At 37.1% G+C, this 14,349-nt stretch overlaps 1 protein-coding gene across 1 annotated transcript; it reads right to left on the reverse strand.

The window, feature by feature from the left end:
* Positions 1–1,798: 1,798 nt before the first annotated feature.
* On the reverse strand, positions 1,799–6,440 carry LOC127857267 (uncharacterized). Its single transcript, XM_052393683.1, has 2 exons — positions 6,177–6,440; positions 1,799–1,978 (listed from the first exon to the last, which is right to left on the reverse strand). The coding sequence occupies exons 1-2, from the start codon at positions 6,384–6,386 to the stop codon at positions 1,799–1,801; spliced, it is 390 nt and encodes a 129-aa protein (XP_052249643.1). The 5' UTR covers positions 6,387–6,440.
* Between the last annotated feature and the right edge of the window lie 7,909 nt (positions 6,441–14,349).

Here is a 14,349-nt window from a genome sequence, read left to right on the forward strand (position 1 = left end):
GTTCTTGAGTTATCATTCGAAAACCATTTCACTATTTTGGGTCACCGTGACCGTGACCTTTGACCTAGTGACCTGAAAATAAATAGGGGTCATCGGCCAGCCATTATAAATCTACCTACGAAGTTTCATGATTCTAGGCATAAGCGTTCTTGAGTTATCATCTGGAAACCATTTTACCATTTCGGGTCACTGTGACCTTGACCTTTGACCTAGTGACCTGAAAGTCAATAGGGGATATCTGCAAGTTATGATCAATCTACCTATTAAGTTTCATGATCCTAGGCCATAGTGTTCTTGAGTTATCATCCGGAAACCATTTTACTATTTCGGGTCACTGTGACCTTGACCTTTGACCTAGTGACCTGAATATCAATAGGGGTCATTTGCGAGTCATGATCAATCTACCTATCACGTTTAATGATCCTAGGCCTAAGCGTTCTTGAGTTATCATGTGGAAACCATTTTACTATTTCGGGTCACTGTGACCTTGACCTTTGACCTAGAGACCTCAAAATCAATACGGGTCATCTGCGAGTCAAGATCAATGTACCTATGAAGTTTCATGATCCTAGATTCAAGTGTTCTTGAGTTATCATTCGGAAACCACCTGGTGGACGGACCGACCGACCGACAGACATGTGCAAAGCAATATACAATGTACCCCCTCTTCTTAGAAGGGGGGCATAAAAATTCAACTCCCAGAGCGAGGATGGAACCTACATCTGTGAGAGGCAAGTGATCTAAAGTCAGCCACACAATGTCGAACGCTTCTTAAATTAAATTAAATTAAATCGTGATAATCTTGTGTAGAATCAGATTGATTTTTTATAAGAATACTAATTAATTTTTATTTCTAGACAGAGCAACTCGGGGATTTCAAAAAATTTTGGGGAAGGTACTGGATGGATTCTATCAAATGGGAAGGAATGTGTTGTGAAATCTAGAATTTGGGAAAAACCTAAATAGAACATACTTTTACTCAGGAACAAGATACCTTTAGTAGGCCTTTTACATTGGCTTTTAAAGTTTTATACAATAACAACAGGTGACATTTAGCATTGACTTGACATAGACTAGAAAAGTGTCCATAGGACACGGGTGCCTCCCTTCACAGCTTATTATTTACATGATAAGCAAAAATCTTACAAGTCTTAAGTCTCTCATATTAAAAGCAACATAAATTAACCAAGGGCCATAAATGTTACATGGCGCGAATCTTCACATGATGAGCAACAAGCCTATTAAGTTTCGGGACTGTAGGAATAAACTCTTTTAAGTATAATTCTACTAAGTCAGGGGTTACAACTCTGCTTTACCAATTGAAACAAAACTAAATAAAACTCAGATGCACAACTTCACATAGTGAGCAATAATGCTAAAAAGTTTCAAGACAGTGACTGTAGGTCTTTTCTTTCTTGAAGTGTCAAGACTGTACGCCTTATACTTTAATAGATATGCGCAAACTTTATTAAGTATAATTTTACTAAGTCGAGAGCCATTACTCTGCTTTCAGATATTGAAATCAAATGAAAAACCATAGGTGCACAAATTTACATGTTAAGCAATAAGTGTAGATATGCATATCACAAACTTTTTTCAGACGCACGGAAGAACAGCAAACAGACGGACATCGTTTTTTTTTTGGGGGGGGGGGGGGGCACAAAAATAGGCAACTTGTCATGGTGTTCTGCCCACCATTAGTGCATCTTAGCTAAATTATTTGAAAAATCCTTAAAGTATGCAGTCAAAATGTTTACTTACAGTAACTGAAGTTGTGTAGGTAGAATTGAAGCTGGTTTCAGTTGTGTACTTTGTTTGGTAAGTGTGTATTGACGAAATCCCCAGTTCTGACGTTTTTGTTAGTGTTTCTCGACAAAGCCACTTTTACTCTGTCCACCGTTTCATCCTGTATGTAAATTGTTCTCATCTTTGTCGGACTTTTCGACTTTCCTACCAGGATGTCGCGCTCTTCTTCATCCTGTATAACATGATTACATACATATTGAGTTATTAGCAAAATGACAACAGCTGACAGTAATGGTGTGCATGACTTGAAGGATATACAACATGCTGACCAATATTCCTGTTAAGTTGCATGTCTTTAGCTCAAGCATTTTTGAGGTTCACGCGACGCATTTTTGGACAGACACACCCACAGACAAGTTTCATTAAGAATGGACAATAAATGTAGCCTCTAGAGTGTAAACAAGGTTAATGTTGACGCTGCATGATGCATGACAGACAAATGGCGATCACAATAGCTCACCATGAGTAAGTTGTGCTCAGATGAGCTAAAAATGGAGTGTAAAAGGGATAAGATTAGTAATTACGAGCTGTTTTTATGGAGCGTTAATTGTATAAGGCCTAACGAAAAATTATGTTTATTTCCGGTTACCCGATCGACCGTCAAGAGTTTACCCGTGACTGCAATTCTTTTATCAAAAAATCGCGAGTGGACAACAACGATATTGTTTGACACTATTTGGTCCCTATGTAGATCTTTAAAGGCCTGAACTTTAAACCACGCCGCTATCTTTGAAAATGGCCGACTGCTCAAGCGTAGTGGCTTGACAAGAAGGCAGAGCTGCCATTATCTTCCACCATTTTGGAATTCAGGGTAGGGGAAAAAAATCCAATGACAAGGCACAGTCATGTTTATATCTAATACAACCTGACTTGTTTTAAAATGTTAATACACCAGTGTGAAACAGTACTTGATTATCACAAGAAGGTCAGTATCGGTAATATCTTGATTTGTTTTGTGCGGTAACCTCCAGTGTGAAACAGTACTTGATTATCACAAGATGGTCAGCATCTGTAATACCTTGATTTGTTTTGTTCGTAACTTTTATTTATATTATTTGAATCATGTTGGTACAATATGAGTACGAACATCTAATAATTCCGAACATTTTCGAACCAAATATAAAAAAATATCTGAACCTACTGACCCTCATTGTTTTGAGTGTGTAACCGGAAACATACAGGTTTTTGTGTTCGGTGTAAGGTAAATGTGCTAGTTACAAATGCATAAAATCACCATCCAAAATATGGCAGATGACTATTTTGTAACCATGTTTGAACAGGTTTAACATGTTGGTGCATATTTATACAGTAATCTACTATGTAATTTTGTATGGAACACATTAGGGGACTTAAATGAAATGAGCGCCATCGCAATAATTAGACATGTTTTGCAACCAATTCCAAAGGAATTATAAGTACACTGTATTATGTGAATTTGGAATTAGACATCAAACTGGGAATGGACATTGTGTTGTTGATATTCTAAAACAAAACTGTTCCTTTCATGTATTGAATTTATGTTTGTAATGATTTATTTAAACTTCAAGCTTGATAAGTAATAGGATATTGCTTATTAAGCTTTAAGTTCATTTTAATTGTAGTTTTCAACTGTGTGTGGCATGGACAGTTTCATTTTATGAAAATTATAAAAAAAACAAGATGCGTTTGTGAAACACAATGTCCCCCTATATGACGTTTGACTTTGAAGGATGACCTTGACCTTATGAAGGATGACCTTGACCTTGACCTTTCACCACTCAAAATATGCAGCTCCATGAGATACACATGCATGCCAAATATCAAGTTGCTATATTCAATATTGCAAAAGTATTCATAAAATAAGCGATTTGGGCCACATATATTTGACCTCTGACCTTGAAGGATGACCATGACCTTTCACCACTCAAAATGTGCAGCTCCATGAGATGCACATGCATGCCAAATATCAAGTTGCTATCTTCAATATTGCAAAAGTATTTATAAAATAAGCGATTTGGGCCACATATATTTAACCTCTGACCTTGAAGGATGACCTTGACCTTTCACCACTCAAAATGTGCAGCTCCATGAGATACACATGCATGCCAAATATCAAGTTGCTATCTTCAATATTGCAAAAGTATTCATAAAATGAGCAATTTTGGCCATATATATTTGACCTTTGACCTTGAAGGATGACCTTGACCTTTCACCACTCAAATGTGCAGCTTCATGAGATACACATGTATGCCAAATATGAAGTTGCTATCTTCAATATAGCAAAAGTTATTGCAAAATGTTAAAGTTGGCGCAGACAGACCAACAGACAGACCAACAGACAGGGCAAAAACAATATGTCCCCCACTACTTAAGTGGGAGACATAACAAACAGTTTTGTAAAAAAAAAACATTTTAAATGATGCTATTATATATGAAAGTATCTATTTTAATTATTATTTGTTAAACTAAATCAATACAACATGTAAAACTGCATATTATGCACTGTTGAAAAAACAATATAGTCCCATATTGATGTCCTATTCCAACTCCACAAAATACTGTGTTATTAGGAAGTATAATTAAATTAGGTTTACAACTGAGAAAACTAGAGCTTTGTCACAGACGTGATAAAAACCCCCACATGCTGTATGGACACAGAATGTTTTGCATGTTGCCTTCACAAAAGCACCTTGATGAATGTTGAAAAACGCACTAAGTGACCCTGTAACCTAGTTTTTGACCTGGCATGACCCACATTCGAACTTCAGTCTTGGATTCCACTCGACTGATGATCGAGTTATGATTTTTGCGTCTGTCGAGTTAAAATTCCAAGCCAGTAGCCCGATCGTATAAGTGCTTTTTTCGTGTTTGAACTTAGTTACATGGCCGAAATAGCTTCCTATTGTTATAGCTTCCTCGGCATTCCAGAAATTGTTTGTTCGGTACCGATTGTGCCCAGGTTTTTATTTATTGATTTTTGATTGGCTGGTGATGGCCATACATGAACGATAACTGACGAAAAGTCCTTGCTACTTTCCTAAATCTTACAATGTCCACCATCTTAAAATATTTTAAGTGATCGATTTGCAAAGTAAAGCACTGCACTATCAGCTTAACATATTGAAAAGCAAATGCTAACAATATTATCTATTTATTACGGATTTTCTAAGAAATTTGTTTTCATTGTCTGAAATTAAACGATATGCACATTTACTTCATGTGCAAAACACATACATCTTTCGGGCATTCTTTTTTTGGATACAGTGTTTTTCGTCGATGTTAATTATTTTATTTTTCATTTTCGACTTTCTTTATAACATTTTCTATACAATGACGAATACAGATGCGGTGATACGAATGGTCTTGTTTATACTACAGTATTTTGTATTGTATCCTTGAGTTACCAGTTTCAGTTGATGTGTAACAAATAGTTGACAATATCAGATTAAAAAATACATATTAACCCTTTGCATGATGGGAAATCCGCGTCTGCTAAAATGTTGTCTGCTGAATTTCTAAAATTAGCATTTTCTTTGATTTTTTTTTCAAAGAATATTATCAGAATAGCAAATAGTTTGGATCCTGATGGACGTTCTGTGGCGTCTCATCTGGATCCAAACTGTTTGCAAAGTCCTTCAAAATTCGGTTCCTGCACTGAAAGGGTTAACCAGTAATTGCAACTAGAAAGATAAAGGGCTCTGCCCTTTATTGTGGTTGGGGACGTGCGACACTTGACCCTCAGTCTTATTTTCCAGATTTCACATTTGGGACAATTGACACCCCTGCTATAGAAGCCTATTCAGAAGTAAATCGGTAATCTCCATTGGGCACTCATTGAGTAGATGCTTATTGAACAGTGTAGTAAGTTGATCTCTCTAGACACTTTCACTAGTATTATTACCGGATGGATTGGATTAGGTCCAAGACTAACATATTTACACATGTTACAGAATTATAACTCTAATTCGGGCTAGTAAGAATTGATTCGGGCTATTGAAATTTCCAAGCTGGTAGTCTGATCAAGCTAGTGCCTCAAAAAATAATGCCAAGACTGGAACTTGGCCTAGACATCATATAGATACAACTTATGATTAAGTTTGGTGAAGATTGGATGAAAACTACTTGAATTTGAGAGCATACAACATGCTGTATGTGACCCCGTGAACTCGTTTTTTGACCCGGCATGACCCATATTCGAACTTGACCTAGACATCTAGATAAAATTTCTGACCAAGTTTGTTGAAGATCGGATGAAAACAATTCGAGTCAGAGAGCGGACAACCAATACAGATCAGATGGACAGACAGACAAGACTCCTATATACCCCCTTTAACTTCGTTTGTGGGGGTATAATGAAATTATAAGCCAATGAAAAGAAGTAATATAAATACCTGAATGACTTTCCCGCAAACAGTTGTTTTGGTTTTTGGAGGTGACCTTAGTGCTTCTCTCAATGAAACCATAGGAGCCGCTGGTGGATTGACAAGAGCCTTACCCTCTTGTACTCTGCTGTCAGGGACTTCAATTTCTTGTGTTGGGAACAGTCTAGATGTTCGGGTTAGAATGATATACCCATCCCTTCGGATGAAATTTCTCAACATTATTGTTTTACCTTCAATAAGTTTGTTGAATTGGGTTGGGTCATACGACACAACTTTCACAGCTTTTTTGTCATCTGCTATAGCAACAGACATTTACTGCTTTGTCTCACCATTGGCATTAGTATATGTCTCTGGACTCCAGAGACATATACTAATGCCAATAGTGGACTGCTTGCAAACACAACTCTGCCCCTTGCAGACTTGTCATAGGGCATGCTTTGGTCCATGTTCATGATTTCTTCTAAGGTTGACATCTGCAAAGATATAAGTAGAACAAATGTAATTTATCAAACAAGAGTACTGCTTGTGGGTGCCAACGGCAACGCTTAACTGCAGTTGTTTGTTGCCCTAGCATAACTCGATAACTGAAAAATATTGCCCAAATATTTATGTAACTTTTCATACAAATATGCCTCGTCTGTATAAAGACCTATTGCAAGTTTGAAGAAAATGTCCTTATATTGAAGGAGATAGCTGCATTTTTAAAGAAATTTGCTGAGTTGAAAAGGGGCATAACTGTGAAAATACTGCCCACTATTTTGTGTAACATGTTTAACAAATATGTGTTGTCAGTATAAACAACGAGTACAAGTTTGAAGAAAATATGTTTAGTGATTTTACTTACTTCTCACCAAAATGATCAAGATACAAGAGGTTTTACACCTGTGTACAGCTGATCAACCGTGCCTTTGATTGTCGCAATCGGCAGTCCATCGAGCCAGTGTCAACTTCTTCGAGAAGTGGACACTAGTCACACTCTTTTTACACATTTCGCCGTAATCCAATTCATTCAAATTACACAACCAAAAAACCCCAACCGTCGTCACTTGTGCAGACATTTCTTAAATCATCGTAAAAGAAAAAGAAAGATACAATAATTGCTAACAGTTGTACGGTTGTTTTGCGTTTCATTAAAAGTAAACCAATCAAATGCCACTAATTGGTCACGTGATTTGAAACGTAGCACATCGTCATCAAAATGGAATTTCATTGATAAAACGGAAGTGAGATTCTCGCATGAATATGCAAACAATATAAAACCTATGCCGTATCCAATGCTTAGGAATTTTGCTTCAATAACATTTTATTACACGTTCTATGACACTTTCATGTTATATAGTTATGTTCTGTATTCACAATGCGGGTTATTGAGAACTTCTTTGCAGGGACCTATTTGTTTGTATAGGTCCCCCTTCTTTGATTGCGCATGAATGACCGCCAAGTGGTAAATCGGACTTTTCCAAATTCATTCATTCGCGGTTGTTTTGGCAGCCAGCCAAGTCAGCTTATTCCAAAAAACGGTTTAAGTACTTTGGCCTAGGGGCTTCGCCCCAGGCCAAAAACAAAACACGTTCGAACTAGTATCTTACCTTTAATAATCCTTTAAAATCCATAAATAATCCATTAAATTCAATAATTGATGAGTTTGCATCTAGGGTCTTTGATAATTATTTTAGCATAGTTAAATAAAGACACTTATGCCATCATATCATTATATTCAAATAAGAGCTCAATAAACTTTCTTCTTCGTCACACGCTACGTCATGTACTCTATGTACATTACTGATGTTAAAATGAACCGGAGCAGTTTATCAAATGGGTCGTGTTCTGAGAAAAATGGGCATAATGCATGTGCTTAAAGTGTCGTCCCATATTAGCCTGTGCAGTTCGCACAGGCTAATCAGGGACGACACTTTCCGCTTTTATGACATTTTTTGTTAAAATGAAGTCTTTTCTTAGCAAAAATCAATTTTTGGCGGAAAGTGTCGTCCCTGATTAGCCTGTGCGAACTTAACAAGCTATTCTGGGACGACACTTTACGCACATGCATTATGCCCAGTTTTCTCAGAACACGACACAAATAATAGCCGTTGGTGAACTCGGTTGCATTTGCAGATTTCTGCATACAAAGATATATTTAAACTTGAACAATGTTTTATTTGTCTATGGTAAATTCCCGTATTGTGCAAGAAAGTAAGTTTATTGTAAACATAAGCCAAATTAGAAGCGTAGTCTAGCCAGTTACGAAGACCATGTATAATTTTTATGTTACATTTAGAACAACTAGAAGAATAGACGTCTTTGTAAGCACTCTTTTGCAGTTTGGAAGCACCAGGGATTCCGCTAAATGATGCAAATCCCGACATCATTATTAATTTGTCCCTGGTCATTTTGATGAACACATAGTTAAAATTTACACTTTATTTTATTGTGAATTCATTTGTAAATTAATTTGATAAAAAACATATATGTCGCTGTTTATAAGCGTGACTCTTCGCGCAAAAAATATGTCATTAGAAAATGCATTGTGGGAATGTTTTGGTTGAAGTTACCGGTGGTTAAATTCCACTATGCGCGGTTAGGTTACTTTGCGGTATATCGTGTTTATACAATCGAGTTACCTTGAAGGTTACTATACCTGAATAACCACAAACCGACCAAGGTTTGAATGTTACCGAGCGGTAACTTTAACCAGCTTTTATACAAACGGGTGCTTGGTAGATTTTAAACTGTGATTAGTAAACATACATTGATGAGGAATGGTCAGCACTGTTCAAGTATCTACATTACATCGTGCTAATGCAAGATGAACCAGTTAACGGAATAATACCTGTTTTAAACACCTAAGTGACACGTGTAAGAGATGTAAATCACACTAATGTAAAAGTATAATATGCATATACATGTACATAAATACACGTATGTACTGATAATGACGTCTTAAGATGCAGATTTGCTTTTAAAATTGAAGCTCACAAACTTTAGTATCAATTGAACATAAAGACTATTGAACTTTTGGATTCATACCAATAAATGTTTAACACCTCGGTTAGATGTTGAACGACGCAGGTATCAAGAGGATTGAGTTGCGAAATGTATTCAGAGATCAGCCTTGTTTCAACTGTATTGTTCAAATAAAGAAGCACTCTTGGACACCCGATTTTAAGTGTTTTCATTGGCATATACGAACGATTAAAAGGCCTTATTTGATAAGCAAATGGTACGCGGTGCGGATCGTGTCATAATAATATTTAAATAAACAGTTTTGATGAGTTTAAACAAATTTTACTGACGGGCAAACAAATTGTAGACGGACCCATTTTTTATTCGGTATTTTAATGTTTCGAAACGATTATTATGGGAACATAACAAACGACACCAAACGAAATGTACTGGCGCATAGTTCCTCACGATGTTCGTAAGAGCAACGACGATTTTAGGCTTGACTTAAAATCGAACCATTCTTATGGTTAATGTACCACTCTTCCCATATCACTTCAATCTTCCAAATTGTAAGGCCCTGTTCTGGCATTATTCAAATACCTGGGGTTGTGCTTTTCCCACAAAAGCCTCTCTTTCCAAGTGTATGCATGTGAGCCTGTCACAGCCACGTTCTCCGGTTCAAATCTTCAAACATGTGTTTTTCTTTTTCCTACATCCAATGCATTGCCCTTTACAATCTGAAATATCGTGTTTGATAATATGCGTCAGTCCGGCCTTTGGACTTTTACGTACCATAATACGAATAGATACATTATATGATATGCACGCATTATTTTTATTTCATCATATGCGTTCTTAATTATTATTGTTTGTTATGCTAATTTTTTTAACCTAACTTTTTACTGAATTTATTGTTTTAAACCTACACATGATTAAGTATATGTTAAATCATATTAATCTATATGGTCACATGAGCTCCTTCGTCGAATCAAAATAAATCTTGGACAATGTTGATATGATAGTTAACCAGGCATTGTGTGTAAAATGTATTTTTTATGAAATTTAACACCAACCTATACTTCTCGGTCATAGTGGGCCATGTCCTAATAGGGGTCTCCATGCACCACCACCCCCCCCCCCCCCTGGGATTAATTTGTACCTATACCAAGTTGTTCAGTAACTCAAGTAAGTATATTTTTCACTTGTCCTCAAAGATAAACTCAAGTAAAAGTGTGCATATCAACCAGTTTCCATGGCAACCGCCACTAAAAATTGATAAACGGACCAGGGTGACTATAACACATCATTATTATATTATATCTTATCGTAATACAAACAAATTAGTGTTTAAACAAAGGCTACACATAATGCTTTATTTTAAAGACCAAATTATAATTATTTAGCTCATTTGCATATTCACGAATATTAATGAGAAACTAACAAAATCGCGAAAAAATACTATTAATGATCATAACTATGTTACTATGCAATCAAATTTGATGAATTTGGTGTCTATACCTGGGTTTAAAGGGGCAAAGAACACATAAAGATCATCGGAGCTTGTTGAAGTTTACATTAGAAAACACAAATCCAACATCGCGCCAAAAAAATGGCCGCCAAGATGGAAGTCAAAACCTATAAATGATCATAACTATGTAAATATCCACTTAAATTTGATTATTTTGGTGGCTATACATAGGCTTCAAGGGCCAATCATCACATTAAGATCATCAGACATTGTTTAAGTTTATTATACTACACACGAATCCAACATGGCGTCCAAAATGGCCGACAAGAGGGCCACCAAAACCTGTAAATGATCATAACTATTTAACTATGGACTCAAATCTGATGAATTTGGTGTCTATACCTGGGTTTCAAGTGGCAATAACATATAAAGATCATCATACATTGTTTAAGTTTACAATAGTACACACAAATCCAACATGGCGTCCAAAATGGCCACAAAGATGGCCACCAAAACCTATTTATGATCATAACTATAAAACTATCTACTCATGTTTGATGATTTTGGTGTCTATACCGAGGTTTCGAGGGGCAAAGAACACATTGAGATTGTCAGACATAGTTTAAGTGTATTATGTTAGACAGAAGACAGAAATTTCACATGGCGTCCAACGACACAATACCAAGGACCACACGTCTATTACTTTTGACGTGATTCGTGTTATATGAAATGCAATCGTTTGGACCTGCCAGGATTTTGACAAGAGGATCGATATTTTTCAGCTACAGGCAACACTGAGTTGGCAGGGAATAATGCCTATCTTGCATCAGAACAAAATTCTTGCCTATTATTAATAATTATGAACAATGGGGACAAAGCATGCATTCTGTCAACATATGCCTTAGTTTGCAACCTTGCCACAACCTGCACACCATTGTAACGTTTGACCAACCCTTGTATTGGAAGGCTGTCGCAATCATCATTGATGCGCCACAAAGTAGTTGAAAATGTTGTTCAGAATTTGGGATGTTTTATAAACGTGCGAACTTGTGGGGGGGGGGGGGCAAGGATCCCTCATGGAAGAAACTGCTCTCAAAACATACTTGAGGCTGTTTATTGAGAACATGCCATTGTGCACATTTTGACACGAAAAGCTGTCCATGGCTTCACGGGACCATGTTCTTGTTGAAAAGTGCATACACAACAAGGACCCAGGAAGATCCAGACATTCAGATACTTTTGGATAATGCCAAGGCTTTGTACTCTAACAACGCTAGCAGATGATACATGTTATGCGATTTTGATCAAACTCGAGAGGGCTACAGAGAAGAAGAAACATGAACTTGCCATGACCTCAAAGACACGCATAGTATGGCTGAATTATCAGCTAATGATTACAAATTTTAGCATATTGTTCTGTGTGTTGGCTGATACATTAGCAGGCAGTGTCCGTTATGCTATCCATCTTTTCTGGGTACATTACCTGCAATCTGCTTATTACTACATGTATCTGCAGCAAATAAGCAACCTAGAGGAAACGCACCCGAATGTTTATCGAAAGTTTGGTATTGGTTTTCACGATGTTCGTAGGAAAAATCTGTGCTGGGCTGGGCTAGGATGTGATCTTGTCATTGAGCAAACATTAATGATGTTTTTATAGAGCACATGTGGTCTAACCCGCTGCAGTGGAATGACCGAGGAAATGCAAACCCCTTGGACCCTATCTGCAATATTCGAGCACAACAGTGCGATGCAGGATTTTACAGAATTGACATTTACTACAAGTCGACAACACAAAGACTCAACTGAGGCGTGCATCAAGGGGATTCTTCTTATGTAGAGAAAATGCAAACACAGATTACAACCTGCTACCATACACAGCTGACCTTACTCTGAAAACAAGGTCTATGGGATAGTGGCTGGGTCAGATATGAATGTTCGTGCAATTGAGGCGGTTTGGAAAACGATCTTACGAGATATCATAGGAAAGTCAGTCTTTGCTTATACATTTACGAGAAAATACAGAGCCAAAGCTAATGGGAATAGCTTGGCTGTTAAGATCGCTTCTGACCGTGCTTTTTATCCTGCTCTTCTGTTCCAGCGTTTCCTGGTGGTCAAAATCTGGAGATGCTTCCCTTTCAGTCGTATTGTCTTATGAACTGAGCTTCCATCCTGCTGCCTTCTTTGAAGCTTAGAACATACTTTGTACAGCGGATAAGCCTCAGATCGCGACACATCATGTGAGGCTGTGATAAACTGTATTCATGAAACAGATGCATGATGGTAGCAGTTTGCTGCATTGTTGGCCATGGAGAAGGGCGATTAAATAACGCATTAGTCGAGCCTTATGTAGATTCAGAAAAAGGCATTACGGACAAGCGACAGTGGGGTTCGATGGCTACGAAGACGGTCATTATAACATAATACACAGCGCACCGGAGACGATGAAACAAACGTGAATAATATTGTGAGTTTCAGTAAAGAAACAGAATGCTCATGTAAAAAAGGAAGACTTTTTGACTCGTGACAGAAACAGCATGATTGCTCTGATCCGCACAACTCTGACTAAAGTGGGATGCTATGTTGTTCTGTCTTCAGGGGATGCAGACGTTGAAATTGTTAAATCAACAGTATAACGATCCCGTCGTAGCCCCAAAACATTGGTGGACGATTATACAGATTTGCTCATCTTGATCCTGCATTACTTCGAAAGGGACAATAAGACCATCTATATCCGCTCTGATGTAAAATTAATGGTCAAAGGAACACAAAGTGTTTAATATTAACCTTTTGAAAGAACTCATGCTTATTCAGGCTGTTATTAATCTTCAATGATTTGCAGCAACGGATAAAAATGAAGTCTACAGAAGTTGGTAGAACCTGATTCTATCGTGAAGTCATGTGCTAGTTCATTCTCTCCTTCAAATGTCGTAAATTGAATTTTATGATTATTCAACTGCTTAGTGATAACCTCAATTCGATTAAAGTGTTCGTTGTCTCCTAAACTATGGCGTTTTACATAACAACCATAACGTTTGAGTAACAAGTTATGGACGGACTTGTGGTCCATCGTAATGTGTTGAAGGCCATCTGTGTAACATAATTAGCTTACATTTTGTCTGATGATATAAATGTGATATTAATGTATTTTTGCTCCCTGGGTATAGACATCAAATTCATCAAATTTGAGTGAATAGATACAATGTTATATTTTATGATCATAAATATGTTTTGACGGCCATCTTGCCGGCCATTTTGGATGCTGTCTTGGATTTGTGTGTAATGAAATACACTTAAACAATGCCTGATGATCTTAATGTGTTCTTTGCCACCTGAAACCTATGTATAGACACCAAACTCGTCAAATATTTATAATCATTAAAAGGTTTTGGCGGCCACCTTGGCGGCCATTTTTGACACAATGTTGGATTTCTGTGTAACATAATTAACTTTGTCTGATGATACAAATGTGTTCTTTGGCCCATGAAGCCTGGATATAGAAACAAAATTCATCAAATTTGAGTTGCAAGTTGCATAGTTCTGATCATAAATAGGTTTTTGCGGCCATCTTGGTGGCAATTTTTGACGCCATGTTGCATTTGTGTGTACTTTATTAAACTTAACGAATGTTCGATGATATAAAGGTGTTCTTTGCCCCCTGAAAACTAGATATAGACATAAAATTCATCAAATTTGAGTGGAAAGTTTCATAGTTATGATCATACATAGGTTTTGGCGGCCATCTTGGCGGCCATCTTGGCGGCCATTTTT

The sequence above is a fragment of the Dreissena polymorpha genome, chromosome 14 (assembly GCF_020536995.1).
Source record: "Dreissena polymorpha isolate Duluth1 chromosome 14, UMN_Dpol_1.0, whole genome shotgun sequence".
Taxonomy (NCBI): Eukaryota; Metazoa; Mollusca; class Bivalvia; order Myida; family Dreissenidae; genus Dreissena; species Dreissena polymorpha.